The sequence below is a fragment of the Talpa europaea genome (assembly GCF_964194135.1).
Source record: "Talpa europaea genome assembly, chromosome: 7".
Taxonomy (NCBI): Eukaryota; Metazoa; Chordata; class Mammalia; order Eulipotyphla; family Talpidae; genus Talpa; species Talpa europaea.
In genome coordinates, this window is record NC_140074.1 from 134,148,536 (window position 1) to 134,163,299 (window position 14,764).

Here is a 14,764-nt window from a genome sequence, read left to right on the forward strand (position 1 = left end):
TCCCCACGTTGCCCCTGCTCTGCCTCCAGCACGGTGCGGCCCAGTGACTGTGCGAGGGGCTGGGCGTCTGCCCCGGCTACACCAAGCAAGGACAGTCACACTGGGCCGGCAGGTCATGGGCATCATCCTGAGGCTTCGAGGAGAGGGGACTTGGGGCTGGACCTCGTCTCTCTGGAGACTGTTCCCCACACAGGAGTCCCCCAGAGCGTGCGGGGAAGGTGCACTGGATGGGGGATCTCAGGCGGCGCCTTGCCCCGTCCCACCACGCCCCCTGGCGGCGGACAGCCCCGCTGCGCCGGCACTTGGCAGCTGCCTGCAGGTTTGAGGGGCAGGTGAGTGTGAGGGCCCCTAACGGGGAGACACAAAGGCTTTTAGAAGAAGGCAAAAAAGGAAAAAGGAGACGGAGGAGGAACACCACTCAGACAGGAACCCCAACAGCCGCACCTCAGAGCTTGCCCCTCCTCACCCGCGGAGCTCTCCAGCCAGCCGCCCCCCACTGCAGGCACAAGGCGCCCTGAGGAAGGCAGGGGGGCTGTTCTCCGCCCACCCGCACGCCTGCCTGTCGGCACCTTAGGAGGGGAGCAGAGTGGACTCGGACAACGCCCGGGACCAGCCTCCTGGAAGAAAGCGGCTGGACCACGCCGGGCCAGCAGAGGCTCGCCTCTGTGCAACAGTGACGTTGCCAAAGGGGCGCTGGTTCTCGTTCCCCCGCCCCTTTCCAGGGGGAGTGAGGCAACAGCATATGCTCCCAGAGCGGCTGCCCGCGCCCGTACTTACCTCACAACCCAGATCATCCTCGACGAGCCCCTCTTATTTTTACTAATGTTTAGTTGAATTTAGGGACGGATGAAGGAAAGCAGGTAAATCAAGAGAGCAAGAGGTGGAACCTGCTAGTCAACCCCAAAGTCTTCACCCCGGGATGATCTAGAAGCCTCGCCAGCGACAAGAAACACCGTCTGAATGTACCTGACGGAGCGCAAGCCACCGCCACAGCGAGACCCGTCACGTCTCTCACAGAGCAGGAGCGGCTCACTTAGGGGTCACGTGAAGGGGCGGAAGGGGACCACGTGTTACCATGTGGTCCCCGTTTATGATTTATGTTCTGTGACGAGAACCAGCAACACCTTGCCCACTGTCTATAAAGCCCCGGATGTGCCATCCCTCCCGAGAATACACCACACCAAACACCCCTGGCCTCCGGTCATGGAGAAAGGGGTGCTGGGCGGTGGGTGGTGCTGCTGGACTGGGCTGGATGAACAGTGACAGGCAGGAAGTGGCTCAGAGAGCTTCACACCCCCAGGCCCACTCAACCTCTCTGCCGGCGCACAGGCAGCTCTGTGGACAGAAGCCACAGACACCCAGAGGTCCCAGCCTCACACACAGTCGATCGGCGTGGCTTTGCAGGAGACGGCCCAGAATCTTCTTAGCCACCGTCAGGCCGGCCTGCGGTGTTTCTATTTCACTGTTAACTTCCTGACGATCTAGTCTTAGTAAGCAGCACACACAGCATTTGACCGAAGGTAGAAGCTTGGACCAAGAAGGTCTGTCCCAATTCAGAGAAGACAAAGGGAGAAGCAGACGTGAAAGGGAGCCACCGCGGGGGTCTGCGCTTGCTCAGGGGTGAGCCCAGCCTCCGCACGTGTCCCTAATCCTGCCAAGACAGTACGGCTGCCTGCAACCAACGTGCGGCGCACGGCAGAGCCAGGCCCCAGGCCACGGCAGAGCTCTCGCCACCCGTTCACCCTGCAGGTGGCCAGGCCACACGTCGCGGGCAGACATACGCTTCTAATGACAGAAACAACTCAAAAGGCCACGAGAGAAATGTCAGCGTGGCTGGGAAAGGACAGCTCGGCTGAGACACGCACGTTCTGGTCTGACACATGCCGCAGAGACGCGTGCCCGCCCCGGGGAACTCCTGGTCCACAGAGACGAGGCTCGGACGGGGGACACGTGGCTCCTGAACTTGTGCCCGTGAAGAAAGCAGCTGCTCGGACTCGGGGAACCTGGGCAGGAACGTCGCCTGCGGTGGTCAGGGCTTGAGATCCTTAGGGCCCCGCCCCCAGCGCTCACTCTCCCGCCTGCACTGCCAGAGACCCTGGCCACACAGGGACTGGCGCCCCCGAGGGCGGGTGTCCTAGGTGGTCACCTTAGGGACGCGTAGGCTTTAACTTAACCAGCGGACTCACTGCTTCCCCCAAGACCACAGGGGCGGGTCCTGAATTCTCAAAGGAAAACACTTCAAGGCTGTAAAATGGGCTCACATTTTATTAAATAACGTAAAGGGATTCCTTGGCACCTTCCACAGAGATTCCTGCTTTGACGCGTCACACAAGCCCCGCTCCTCAGCGGCGGGAGCAGAGCGAAAGCCACCGCAGCCAAAGCTAAGAGAAGGGACTCGCGACCGGCCACCCTGGCCTCTGGCTCTGCCGTGCCCTCCCCGGGTGTGCAGGGGCCGGCGGGCCGCCCTCCGGGGACGTCCTTCCACACAGGCCACGGCGCGCAGGGTCACCTGGAGGAGCTGCGCTCTTTGCTGACACAGTCGTCCTGGGAGGTGGTGTCGCCGTTGCCCATCATGCCACACGTGCGCCTCTTCTTCCTGCGGTGCGTCGTGCCGTCCCCCTCGGACCCGGACTCGCACTGGACGCGGAGGGAAAAAACAGGATTTGACTCAAAGCCACCGCTTCCCTCGCCACACAGCCCACAGCCCTCAGGAGACGACGCTCGCCGTCTGCCTTCCCCCAGGACGACGCCAGCTTGAGTGCCAGGCAGCGCCACATGCCCGAGACGCCCGGCCTCCCTCGGGGCTCTGTCACGACAACCCCTCTCGGGTCACCTCGCAGCCCACGCTCGGTGGGGACGGGCGCTCTGCTGCACTAAGGCGGGCCTGACCCGGGACTTGTGTTGCGTGACGCTCTCCACGTCCCCAGCGAAGCCCGACTCCCCAGATCCCATGAAGTTCCAGGCAGAAGTCGCATCTCCTGCGAGCATGGGCCTCTCACCCTCTCACCCAACGCTACTTCAGCTTTAGCAAGTCACTGAAGTTCTAGCTGAGTTTCCAGGAAACGCTGAACCCAGACGCTAAGCCTGAGGCTGCCGCCGCTGTCGGCTAGCTGCGACCCTGCTCCACCTGACAACCCCCCGGACACCGCCTCCTCCTCTGGAGATCACGTAACGACTCACAAACAAAAAGCACACAACGGGCAAAATTCACCCCCAGCAGCAGAGGCGGCTGCTGTTGTTCTCGAAAGTCCAAGTGCATCTGTCTCTCTCCTCCTGGATAGGAAGCGGGGGAGCCCCTTCTGATCTTATGGGGTGACGCGGCCTGGCGAGCCCAAGGGGTCTCACCTCTGAGTCCGAGTCGGAGGAGCTGGAGCTGGAGGAACTGGAGGAGTCGCTGGAGCTGTCGGACGCGATCCCCGTGGACTCCTGCAGGTCCACGGAGTCGGCCAGGACGGCCAACTCAGGGTGCTCTTGCTTCAAGATCCTGAGAAACAAGAAAGGTGGCTTGCAGCGCCGGGACAGGCCACGGCATCCACCACAACACCCCAGACGCAAAGCTGACATCGGCCCGAGTAGTGCGAGGAATGCCGGGCGCCCCGGTTCGGAACGGGTGCTGGAGAGAGGTGAGGCCGGGCGCGTGCACAGGCCGGGAGCCGGAGCCCGACATGCGCGGGCGTCTCTGAAAGGAAAACCAGCTCCCGGTTCACGGACGCCTGCGTGACAGCCCCTTGCGCCGCCGCCGGCGAGGCCACGTTTCCTCGCCTGAGTCTTAGTCTCGTCCCCTGGGAGATGGGGTCCCGCTTCCTTGCCTTGCCCTGAGTCTCCTCTAGCTGATTATTTTCTAGCCTTTTCTTTCCACGGCGCAGCACTTAATGAGCAGAGCTGGGCTTGCTTCAATCCCATTGGTAAGAGAAGAAATAACCAGGCTTGTGCGGAGTGAGAGTCAAGTCGCGAGAGGGTTCCCCTCTCTGAGAAGCTAAAACTGAAGTGGACTTTCAGGGGCTGGAGCCCCAAGGAACCTGATCTGGCGTCCTGTGTAACCAGGGACAAAAGACCTGCTGCGGGGCAAGGCCTTTGTGGCGACCAAACACAGCACGCAGCGGCCTACGGGATGGGGTGAGCTGGCCTCAGGTGCCCCGGGCGTCCGGGAGAACGCAGCCACCACCCTTGCCGGCCCTCTCAGCAGGGAGGCTGAGCACTGAGCAAGCCGGAGTCCCTCTCTTACCCCGACAGCTGGTCCCTCCAGGTCAGGGTTGGGCTACAGTGGCACGGGGTGGCTGGGGGTGGCGTGCACTGCCGCTGCCCGTGCTGTATCTGTTCTGTGGATAAACAGAGGAGCTAAGTCTCCAGGGCAGTGACCTCACTCCCAAGAACTGAAGGTATTAAGTCCAAAAGGGAATAACGCTTCGGGGTGAGAAAAAGAAACGACCAAAATAAAACCCAAATCAAACGGCCTCTTCAACCGGCGTTAGCTTTGGGAAAAATCAAAACAACAAAAGACAAACGGAAACGAGAAACGATCCCAAGGACGACGTGTTGTGACTGACTCGCTCCGAGCAAACATGCAGACTCTACCCTGTCACCTGGAGGCTGGCGGGCGCCCTGAGACCTAGCCCTGACCTCGGGCCCACTCTCCTGCGCCCCTGAGGTCCGCAGCCCCAGCTCTGCCCAGACGGTTTTGCGGCCGCGGGGCCTTCCACTTCCTCTCTGGGGTGGAAATTGAAAGAAAGCAAATAATAGGAAAAAGAAAGTCTCTCACCTATACCATTTCCTCGATAACTTTGGTCTCCCTCTTACCGTCTTGTGCCACACAACCGGGAAGTTGGTGCTGCTAGCAAAATTTTGGGTGATGGCGATGGTGGTGTCAAGGTTGAGGACGACGTGCCACCAGCCTCCTGCAACCCAACGAACAGCAGACGGGTTAGGGCCCACGCGGCTGCCATGCGCGTAGGCCTCAGAGGTGGGGGTGCCGAGCCACTAAGGAGAGCCCGAGAGACGCAGAGCCCGGAGAGGGGACCCCGCTCATTCATGGATGGGACCATCGGCAGCCGTTCTCCTGCCCTGGACAGAGGTGGGCCGCTGCAAGAGACCACCCGGCTGCGGGAGACCGCCAGGCTGTGGCGGGGGCGGTGTTTACTCTCTACGTGTAAGTTCGTGGAGCCGTTAACCCAAAGCTGCGCGCACAACTGCAAAGGCAGCAAGTTCCTTAGCTCCTAGGAGGAGGACACCTACCCCAACACACCCTTTCTCCCGACACGTGACCCAGCCCAGCACAGTGCAGTTCTCAGGCGGGGGTTTCCTGCCTCTTGCCTGCAAGTCACTTTGCTGACTCGGCCCAGTCAGTGCCCCCCGAACCAAAACCCAGCTCGCTGACCAGGCCCGAGCCCCTGCCCACATGGACCCGGCGCTGCCTCCGTGTGGCTGGGCTTCAGAGGAACACGCTCACGGGCCACTTTCCACACAGGCCACAAGAAACGTGGCGAGCGGCTCCCTAAGCACCTGCCGACTCAGCGACGCTGTTGCCGCCAGAGGTGGGCCCCGGTCAGTGCGGTCAGCGTGCCAGGGGCTTCTCTGACTCGTTCTCTACATCCTTCTGCTCCAAAATGACACATCACGCGAGTGAAAGAATTTACTTCCTTCCCGTTCATCTGTACCTGGCACAAACACAGTCTCTCCTGGCTTTTGCAAGATTTCCAGGGGCTTGAATTCCGGCGGCCAGGTTGGAAGCTGTGTCCGTGGATGGATGATGTTAAACCAGGTAATGGCTTCGTCTTGCTGGTTCCCTCCTTCTTCACGGGTCACCTTGATGAGCTCCCTGGGCGTGTTGGTTGGGAACAGGCACCAGCGCTTGTGGCCCTGAACTAAGGCATTCCAGGCGCTGGTTCCCAGAGGATCGATGTGGATTCCGGTTCCAGAGCGCGGCGGCCCCATCACAAACCACCTAAAGGATGGAGACATCCAAGATGTGAAGGAAGATTTAACCACACACACACATCACAGGGGTGCGCGTTTTCAGTTTATACAACAGACGATGCTATTTTTATTCCAGACACATCACGGGCCCTGGTCTGCAGAGACAACGAATTGCACACGGACTGGCCCTGACAGGGAAGAGCAATCACTCAGTGGCTTGCTGCTGGGCTTCCTACACTCCTCTTACAGGCCAGCAGTTCAACCTCGGTCACTGTTTGAACCATCTGGGGAGCTTTCAGAAATCTGGATACCTAGACGGCACCCCGGCCAGTGGGAACTGTGTGGCAGCGGGACCCCGGCAGGCATCAACAGCCCCCCCAAGTGAGTTCCAAGTGCAGTCAAGGGCAAATCCCTCTGGTTTGTTAGCTGTTTTGGGAAGAGGTTAGCTGGCTCCGGGGCATACACCGCTGTAGAGCAGACCGGAACGGCTTCCCTGCCCGGCACTTTACCTGTACGGGGGTCTGCGCTTCTCCCCAGCATACTGGAAAAGGTCGTCGGTGAAAAACTTGGGCACCTTGTAGTCTTCCAGAAGTTTCCTTCTCTTGGGGTGTTCGCCGTAGCTGCTGTCGAAGATGTAAAGGGGGCTGTCGTCCCGAGTGCTCTCCATGTACTCGATGTAGTATTTCATCTTCATCTTCACGGAGTAGCCGTCGTTATCCTCGCCACACTTGAACTTCTGGTTCCGGTACTTCCTTTTCAGGCGCTCCAGAGTCCACTTCTCCTGCGCGGACCAGCCCTCCTGGGCATTCAGCAGGACCACGGGCTTGTAAGGTCTCTCGTAGCGCTCCACAAATTCCTCCACGGAGAGCTGCAACGCGTCCGCCCTCTCCACGTTATCCTGAAGGAATCGGGAGAGAGGAACCCGGTTTAAGACAAGCCAAGGAAACCCCAGCAGGCGGATGAGGTGTCCCGGGGGGGGGGAGCAGGAGCCGCACGCGGGCGGGCGGGCGGGCACGCGGCACCCAGCGCCCCCGCCGGGGCCGGGGCTTCGCGGGTCCCACCCGTGGCCCTGACAGCCGGGCCCGAGGCCGGCGCCTGCGGTTGTCCGGCCTCCGGAGGGAGGGGGCCCGCCCGGAACCCGGGCCCCGAGGCCCCCGCCGGGCGCGGGCGAGCCCCGGGAGAAGCCGCCCCGCCGGCCCGCTCCGCCCGCCCGGCCCGCTCCGCCCGGCCCGCCCGGCCCGCTCACCGCCACGGCCCGCCCGCCCGGCCCGCCCCGCCCGGCCCGCTCACCGCCACGGCCGCGGGGCTCAGCGAGAAGCTCTCGTAGTAATTGTGCCGCGTCCAGTCCAGCGAGTCCTTCAGCTCCGGCCGCGCGCTGCGCTTGGCCTCGCGGATCCGCTTCTTGCTCTTGTGGTTCATCCTGCGCGTCCCGCCGGCCCGCGGCGACCCCGGCGCGCCCGACCCCCGGCGGCCGCGGCCCCGAAACGCCCCGCGCGCTGGCCCGGCGCCTTTAAAGGCGCCTTCCAGAAGCTTCACTCCCAACCTCCGCCCGAGCCTCGGGTTGGACGCGCCACGTCCGCCCGCCCCGCCCCGCCCCGCCCCGCCCCCGGCCGCCGCGGCCGGCCATTGGCCTCGGAGCCGCCGGGCCCGCCCGCGCACGCGCCGGGCCGCCGCCATCTTGGGAAGGTCGGGCCCCCGGCGGCCGCCTCGCGCGACCCCGCCCCGTCCGCTTCCGGCACGTCGCTTCCGGCGGCGCCCGCTCCCGCGGCCAGTTTCCGGCAGGCGGCGGCCCGGCGTGGCTGGTGGGGCCGTCGGGGCTGGGGGCCGAGCGCGACCGGGCTGCGCTGCCTCTTCCTCCGGGCCGCAGGGGCCCGACGCGGCGGGGAGCGCCCCCGGCAGCCCGGGGCTCCGGCGCGCGCAGCCTGGCAGCCCGGCCGCCTCCGCTGCGCGCGGCCGACTCGGCCGCCGGGCCCCCTCCGGGCGAACACGGCCTCCGAGGGCAAGCGGCCCGGGCCCGGGGGTTTCGGTTTTCGGGGGAGCCGGGCCTGGGGGATCAGGGGGCCGAGCTGGAGGTCCGCGTCCCGCAGGTGCGTGCGGCGGCCGTCCCGGGGGGCGCCTCCCGCGGGGTGGGGTCTCGGTCGACCCGGGGCGGGGGTGGGGGGACGGCTGGGGTGAGGATGAGCGGGACGCGCGCAGCGTCCTCCCGTAGCACGGCCACGGAGCGAAGAGGTCGGGTGTGATTCCTTCGGCAGACAATAAATGTTACAGCAAGATGTTCAGGGATTCCAACAGGAGAGGGCCTTCACAGCGGTCTGTCCTGCCAGAGTGACACCCGGGACATCTGGTAGATTCTTGGCTCTAGAAGGGCTTCTTCCTTCACCTTTGTTTGGGATCAGGGGTTCCGGTCAGCGCTGAAATAAAGCTTTTTGGTTTGCAGCTTCCTATGAGCTCACGGCTGCTCCAAAAAATTGAGTTTTGCTGTGTATACGCTGGGTTTCTTGAGCTGCTTTCATGTTGCAGTATCTCATTTGTTTTTAACCCGATTAACAACCCCCTTGGTTGTGAGTAGGCATTAGTAATGGTTTAAAAATGAAAAACAGCTTCAGAGGACTTACAAGCTGGAGTGCAGCCCATTTGATAGCTTCTCAGCGCCTTCGCCTTGAAATGACATGCGTGTCTCCCTGAATTTAAAGGGTGAGGGTGGGCCCTGTGAGCATAGAGGCTCCTTTACAGCCCAGTTTGCATAATTCAAAATCGTCTGAAATCCTTCATTGTACTCCTGCGTAAAACCCACCAGTGGGGACTTTTTTTGGTCCCTCATTCACCCCCACCGGCACTTAGAAGGGTACCTAGCTTTTATTTCAGTCACCAATATTTTTGTTGAGTTAATTTGAGCGAACTTCAGTTCCCTCACCTTTAATACCTGCACCTCTACAGCCTTCTTTTCTACCACACCTCACTCACTAGGGGCACCTTTTGCTCTAGAAAACAAGTATTCGGCCATTTTACAGTTTGCTAATAACTAGCTTTGTAGGCTTACTGTGCGCCTGGCACTGTGTGAGTAGTTCCCATTAAAATTCCTCCTTCTACTGTGCAGTTGAGGAAACAAGCACAGAAGATTCAGTAACTCCAGGGCATACAATTGGTAAATGACAGATGGAGTTTGAATTCAGGCCCATTCATTTGAGGGTTAGGAGATGTTACCTTGCTGCTTTAAATACTATGCTCGCTTAAAATTCTGTGCATTTCCAAAGTACTGGGGCTTCCCAACTCCAGTATTCAGCTCCACTCAAACCTTTTTTGGAAGGTCTTCCTGGGACCATGCTGTTTCTAATTAGCACACTTAAGTTGTGCCTGTGCTTTCATTAAAATCTTGCAATATCTTAACTGCACTTACAAGATAAACTGAACTGTGGCCTGTGAGACCCCAAAGACCTGGTTCCGGCAGGGCTCTGTGGCCCAGCCAGAGATTTTAGTTCTAACTTTGGACCCCCCCCCCATTATCTCCTTATCTAGACCAGCCACCTGTGGCCTAGGCCCTCCTACCCTCATTATTCTCGTCACCAACAGAAAATAATGGCTGTTGCCTCTCTCCTTAGTAGCTATAGCCTCAGCCTGGAGTATATGCCCCCTAACTCAAACCCTGGGAAAAGGCTCGTGGGGTCTATGAAGAGTGTTTATCACATGGTATTGCAACTTTTATTACCCATCCATTGTGGGAGCTGTCATTTCTGTAACAGCGGTGCTGAGTAATCCCCATGTATTTCCAGCATGAGTGGTGACATGCCAAAAAATTCTTTTCAGGTTCTGCATCTCCAATATGGAATGTACATTTGGCCTTGTGCCGTGGTCCTGGCTCAGTACCTGTGGTTTCACAGAAGATCTCTGCGGGGCAAGGCTGTCTTGGAGGTACAGATGCCCTTGAGTTTCCCAGAAATCCTAGGCTATGTTCAGGTTTAGATCTACCCCTATTCTAACTGAAACTCACAGATTTTAGTTTGTGGAGTCATGTGGATGGAAGGAAACTAAGACCACCTCTAGGGTGTTCTGCCAGAGTTGCCATTTCAGGCCTTACTAGAACTCAGGCTTTCTCATCCAAAGACAAACGACAAGCCCAACTTTTTGCAAAACCACACCAATTAAGGGTCAGGCAAGCAAATGGGGGGGCTTAGCTCAATTCTTAAGGACTTGTGGAAGTCATCCATTGGTTGTATCCCTTACCATGTTTTCAAGACCCAATTGGAAAATTCTCTTGAATGTTTTGCACACCCATCAGTTTAGCCACATTACAGTATGCCAGTTGCAGGACCCTTAAATGTTTTAAATGGGACTTTAGCTACCCTTTGACCTAGTCAGCTGTCACAAGCACCGTCATAGCCATTTAAAACCGTCATAGCCATTTAAAACCGATAGCTTCATGTGGACATAAGCCCAAGCATTTACTTAGCACGTTCACCCTTCAAGAATGAAATGGGAAACTGTCACCTAAAAATCCCAGATCCACTGCAAGTTCAAGGGAAACCCTTGGCTTTTTGGTAGATTGGAGCTGGAGTGAGCCTTCCAGGAATTGTCGCTGCAAAATGTGGTGCTGAAGTAACACTGTCAGACAGTTCGGAGCTGCCTCACTGCCTAGCCATCTGCCGGCTGAGTTGCCAAATGAACAACCTGCCACAGGTGCGTGTTGTAGGAATAACATGGGGCCACGTGTGTCGGGAACTTCTGGCTCTTCCACCACAAGATATTATTCTTGCATCTGATGTCTTCTTTGAACCAGAAGGTAAGCCTCTTTTGCTCTTCTGAACAAATACTCATAGATGCACCCTAAGTTAAAAGCACTAAAAAGCCCTTTTCCCCCAGACTTTGAAGACATTTTAACGACAATATACTTTTTGATGCAAAAGAACCCTAAAGTCCAGTTGTGGTCTACTTACCAAGTAAGAAGGTGAGTCTGAACAATCCTGGTTTACTCCCAATTTTATTAAAAATTAACTTACATCTTATACAATGTCTAGTTAAGGATAAAATGAAAAATTTGTTAAGTCAAACAAGAAAGCTTCATTTTTTTTTTTTTTAAAAACAAGTTTTTTCCCCCCCAGTGCTGACTGGTCACTTGAAGCTTTGCTTTACAAGTGGGATATGAAATGTGTCCACATTCCTCTGGAATCTTTTGATGCAGACAAGGAAGATATAGCAGAATCTGCCCTTCCAGGAAGACATACTGTTGAAATGTTGGTCATTTCCTTTGCAAAAAGGACAGTCTCTGAATCATACCTATGAGCCGTTTGGGGACATTAATACTGAATAGCAACCTGGCATGTAAACTAAAATTTCAGGTCTTTGCAGTGTTTGAAGATGATCAGATCTGTTGGCCTTAAGATTGTGATGGGTTACAGAGCCGTGAACACAAAATTAAAATAACTCAAAGAAAAAGAATTTGGATTGTCCCTTAATCATCAAAACAGGACATAAATTAGGTGAGGAGGATACCCACAACCTCAAAGTGCTATACACAGCATTGATTTTAGGGACATGGGTGCTGAAACTAAAAAAAAACAAAAAACAAACAAAAAAAAAAAAACAAAAAACCTTCAGCTTTCACACTATAATCAATAGCAGTCACAAGGTAATTGCACAGGTCTTCCAAATTAATGGGAAAAAAAGACCAAGACATATTCTGAGAAAAGCTAACACCAAGAAAATGTTTTAATTAAACTACAGAAACAATGGTTATAGTACAGAATATTCATGAGCAAAAGATACACCATGTTATAAGTACTTACAAAGTTACAAACCATGTTTCCTTAACATTTTCCATATTAAGTTCATACAGAGATAATGAGATTTACCATTCTCTTTTGGATGGGGTGGGGGGAGAGGGGGAAAAAAGGTGTATTTATCATCAGCTAGATGTGCTCACTGTATGCTCCGTTATTTATATGCAAGGCCCGGGTGACTGGAAGTGCAGTTGTCAGGCATTTTAATAAACTGGACAGCCATTTGTTTCTGCACGACAAGGCATCTTTACACAGGAGCAATCAGGAGAAAACAGGAAACAGCCAAGCACTCTGCACTGCAACACGCCACCTTAACAGCTAACCAGCATTACTCAACTGCTACACAACTGCGCCTAGTGCACAAAAATACATAAGAGAAGAGATTAGAATTGTGTTTGGTAAACAATCCTTTCAAAAAAAAAATCAAGTCTTTTCACCTGAAGTCTTTATACAAATTTGGATTCAGATTACCATTTAGATCTGAAGGTAAATAACATATACAAATTTACACCAACTTTTGTAGGTTTATAATTTTAAGGAATGAAGGCAATGTTGAGTCAATCAATCTCTTGACAGCTTTAGGCTGTGTGAGTAATGGCTGCACAGGGTTTCCTTAAAAGTCAGGAGGCCACAAATTAGAGGTTACCAATCTGTTCAATTTCAAACAAAAAAAGTCAGCACTATATAAACAAAAAGGAAATTTTACCTCAAATATCCAAGTCAATAATGAAATCTGAAGTCGTTCACCTCACTAAATTACAAGAAATTTGAATAACAGCAACAAAATGGCACATAAAATGGAAGTTTGCCATCTGAGGCAAAGCTTAAAACAAGTAAAAAGTTAGACAAAATGTTACAAAATAACCTTTTCAATAGCCAGTTGCTTGTTCCAAGGACTCTTGGATGGACTGAGTATGTGGTCCTCGGCCCCCAAGTCTTCCATTATGGTGCTCGTCGGTACATCTAGGTTTGAAAAGAAATGAGTTCAGTTTACCTTCCATCAGTGTCAAGTCAGTAAATGTGCACATGGTTTCAATGGCAGGCACGTACTTACTAAAGGCTCTGGTGAAACGGTAGGTTACAGAAAGGTTCCACCAGCCATAGTTTTTAAAGGCCCAATGTTTTATTTTCTTTTTTTTTTAAGTTCACAAAGGCTACCGTCAGCATTTACAAATCTGTTTCTGTAACCTCGGCCAAAAAACCAAGGTGAAAAAAGGTAAGGGGAGGGGGGAAAAGAAAAAGAAAAAAGAAAAAGGGCTGTATCCAAACAAAAACTTGAAACCAGAAAATTAGTCTAGGTATTAAGATACGATTTTAGTTCTCAAATGAAACATCTGGCGATGGAAAATAATGCTTTATTTAATATCTGAGCTACTTAGGGCCCTTTCCTTTTAAAAAATAGGACCAAACAATTTGAGAGTTAAAGACACACTATCCTTTCCCCACCCAGCGCAATACCTGTTCAACTTTTGGGGGTTCCAAAAGGTCATTGCTTCTTACTGCAAATCGCTTGCCACATCCACTAGAGTGTGAAGTCCCCGCCAGAACAACAATAGTTGAACTGAGCGTCTCTCTAAGAGGATAGTGCATCTTTAACGTTTAAAGACAAACCTGCTCCAATACACGCCCACAGAAACTGGTCCCTGGAGGATCAGCCAAATCAGTTAAAATCTGCAAAACTGGCCAATATTCTTTTATCAAACAGGAGACCGCAGCTTTAAAGGGGAAAATGCAGACGTTGGATAAAAACAGCAAGAAATAGTCATTTGCATTCACAGGTCTCAAACGCTCCCGACAGCCACCTCAAGTCAGCGCACACGCATCCTCTGCAGACCAGACCCTCGTCCCCCGCGCGGGGCCGCCCGTCACGCGGCGCCTCGCTCGCTCCGCACCCCGCGCTGGGCCGGGCGCCCCGGCCCGGCCGACATTACCATTCGCTCACGAGGACACGGCTCCTTCCTCTTCCGGAGACTTGGGGGGGCTCTTGGAGCGCGAGCGCGACTTGGACTCCCTCTTGGACACGGGCGGCGGGCTCCGGGACCGCGACCGCGACCGCGAGCGCGAGCGGGATCTGGACACGGACGAGGACTTGGACTTGGACCTGCGCGCCGACCGGGACTTGGACGTGGAGCGCGACCTCGAGCGCGTGCGGGAGCGGGACTTGGAGCGGCTGTAGCGGGAGCGGCTGCGGGAGCGGGAGCGGCTGCGGCTCCGCGAGCGGCTGCGGCGGCGGCGCCTCGGGCTGCGGGCGGGGCGCGCGCGTCAGGGTGCGGGCCGGCCCCGCCCGCGGCCCCGCCGCCCGCCCCGCCGCCATTATCTCGGCGCCGGCCGCCATTTCCCGGCGCGCCGCCGCGGCCCTCCCGGCCCACGTGCCCCGCCCGCGGGCGCCCCCTTACCTGCGGCTCCGGCGCCCGTAGCCGCCACCCCCGTACCTGCGGGGCGGCGGGCCCCGGCGGCTGTGGTGCGAGTCGGGCGGGCGGCCGTAGCGCGCCATCTGCACGCGCAGCTCGCGGCCGTCCAGCACGGCGCCGTCCATGGCGTCCATGGCGTCCTCCGCGTCGCGCTTGTCGTGGAAGCGCACGAAGGCGAAGCCGCGGGACTCCTTGGTGTAGCGGTCCCGCGGGATGTACACGTCGCCGACGCGCCCGTACTTCTCGAACACGCGCCGCAGCGTGTCGGGCGAGGTGCGGTAGGTCAGGTTGTCCACCTTGAGGGAGGTCATGCCCTCCACGTCGGGGGGCGGGCGGCCGTAGCTCATGGCCCTGGACGGTCGGCCCGAGGCCCGCGGCGGCGCGCCGGCTGACTAACGCCCGGGGAGGGCCGCGCGCTCGGCGGGGGAAGCGGCGGCGGCCGCCTCAGGCTGGCTCGGCTCGACGCCGCGCCGCCTCAGTGGCAGTTGGCTCCCGCGTGGAGGCGTCTCGGGAAGGCCGGGCGGAGGAGGCGGGCGGGAGCGACGCACGACCGGCCCCACCAGAGAAACGACTGGGCGGGCGGGCGGCCCCGGCGCCTACTTATAGCCCTCCTCGCAAAATGGCGCCCGCGCCACCCGGAAATGAATCCTCTGATTGGCTCGGCCC

The 14,764-nt window shown here is 56.8% G+C and overlaps 3 protein-coding genes across 5 annotated transcripts; 1 reads left to right on the plus strand and 2 right to left on the minus strand.

Annotated features, from left to right (window-relative positions):
• Positions 1–1,614: 1,614 nt before the first annotated feature.
• JMJD6 (jumonji domain containing 6, arginine demethylase and lysine hydroxylase) lies at positions 1,615–7,332 on the minus strand (the record flags this gene model as incomplete). 3 transcript variants are annotated; one of them, XM_084236524.1, is made up of 7 exons in its annotated part: positions 1,615–1,651; positions 2,510–2,637; positions 3,346–3,484; positions 4,760–4,895; positions 5,655–5,941; positions 6,423–6,811; positions 7,204–7,332. In XM_084236524.1, 7 exons carry the CDS (start codon positions 7,330–7,332, stop codon positions 1,615–1,617), a joined length of 1,245 nt encoding a protein of 414 aa, XP_084092650.1. The 3 variants fall into 3 exon arrangements, with proteins under 3 accessions (XP_084092650.1, XP_084092651.1, XP_084092652.1); XM_084236525.1 differs by lacking the exon at positions 1,615–1,651 and adding an exon at positions 4,226–4,314 and having other exon boundaries at positions 2,366–2,637; positions 4,798–4,895; XM_084236526.1 differs by lacking the exon at positions 1,615–1,651 and having other exon boundaries at positions 2,366–2,637.
• A 608-nt stretch (positions 7,333–7,940) lies between these two features.
• METTL23 (methyltransferase 23, arginine) lies at positions 7,941–11,190 on the plus strand (the record flags this gene model as incomplete). The annotated part of the gene is made up of 5 exons (XM_084238090.1): positions 7,941–8,000; positions 9,718–9,822; positions 10,453–10,690; positions 10,771–10,855; positions 11,010–11,190. The coding sequence occupies exons 2-5, from the start codon at positions 9,739–9,741 to the stop codon at positions 11,188–11,190; spliced, it is 588 nt and encodes a 195-aa protein (XP_084094216.1). The 5' UTR covers positions 7,941–8,000; positions 9,718–9,738.
• A 2,435-nt stretch (positions 11,191–13,625) lies between these two features.
• SRSF2 (serine and arginine rich splicing factor 2) lies at positions 13,626–14,445 on the minus strand (the record flags this gene model as incomplete). Its single annotated transcript, XM_084237410.1, has 2 exons — positions 13,626–13,929; positions 14,084–14,445. 2 exons carry the CDS (start codon positions 14,443–14,445, stop codon positions 13,626–13,628), a joined length of 666 nt encoding a protein of 221 aa, XP_084093536.1.
• Between the last annotated feature and the right edge of the window lie 319 nt (positions 14,446–14,764).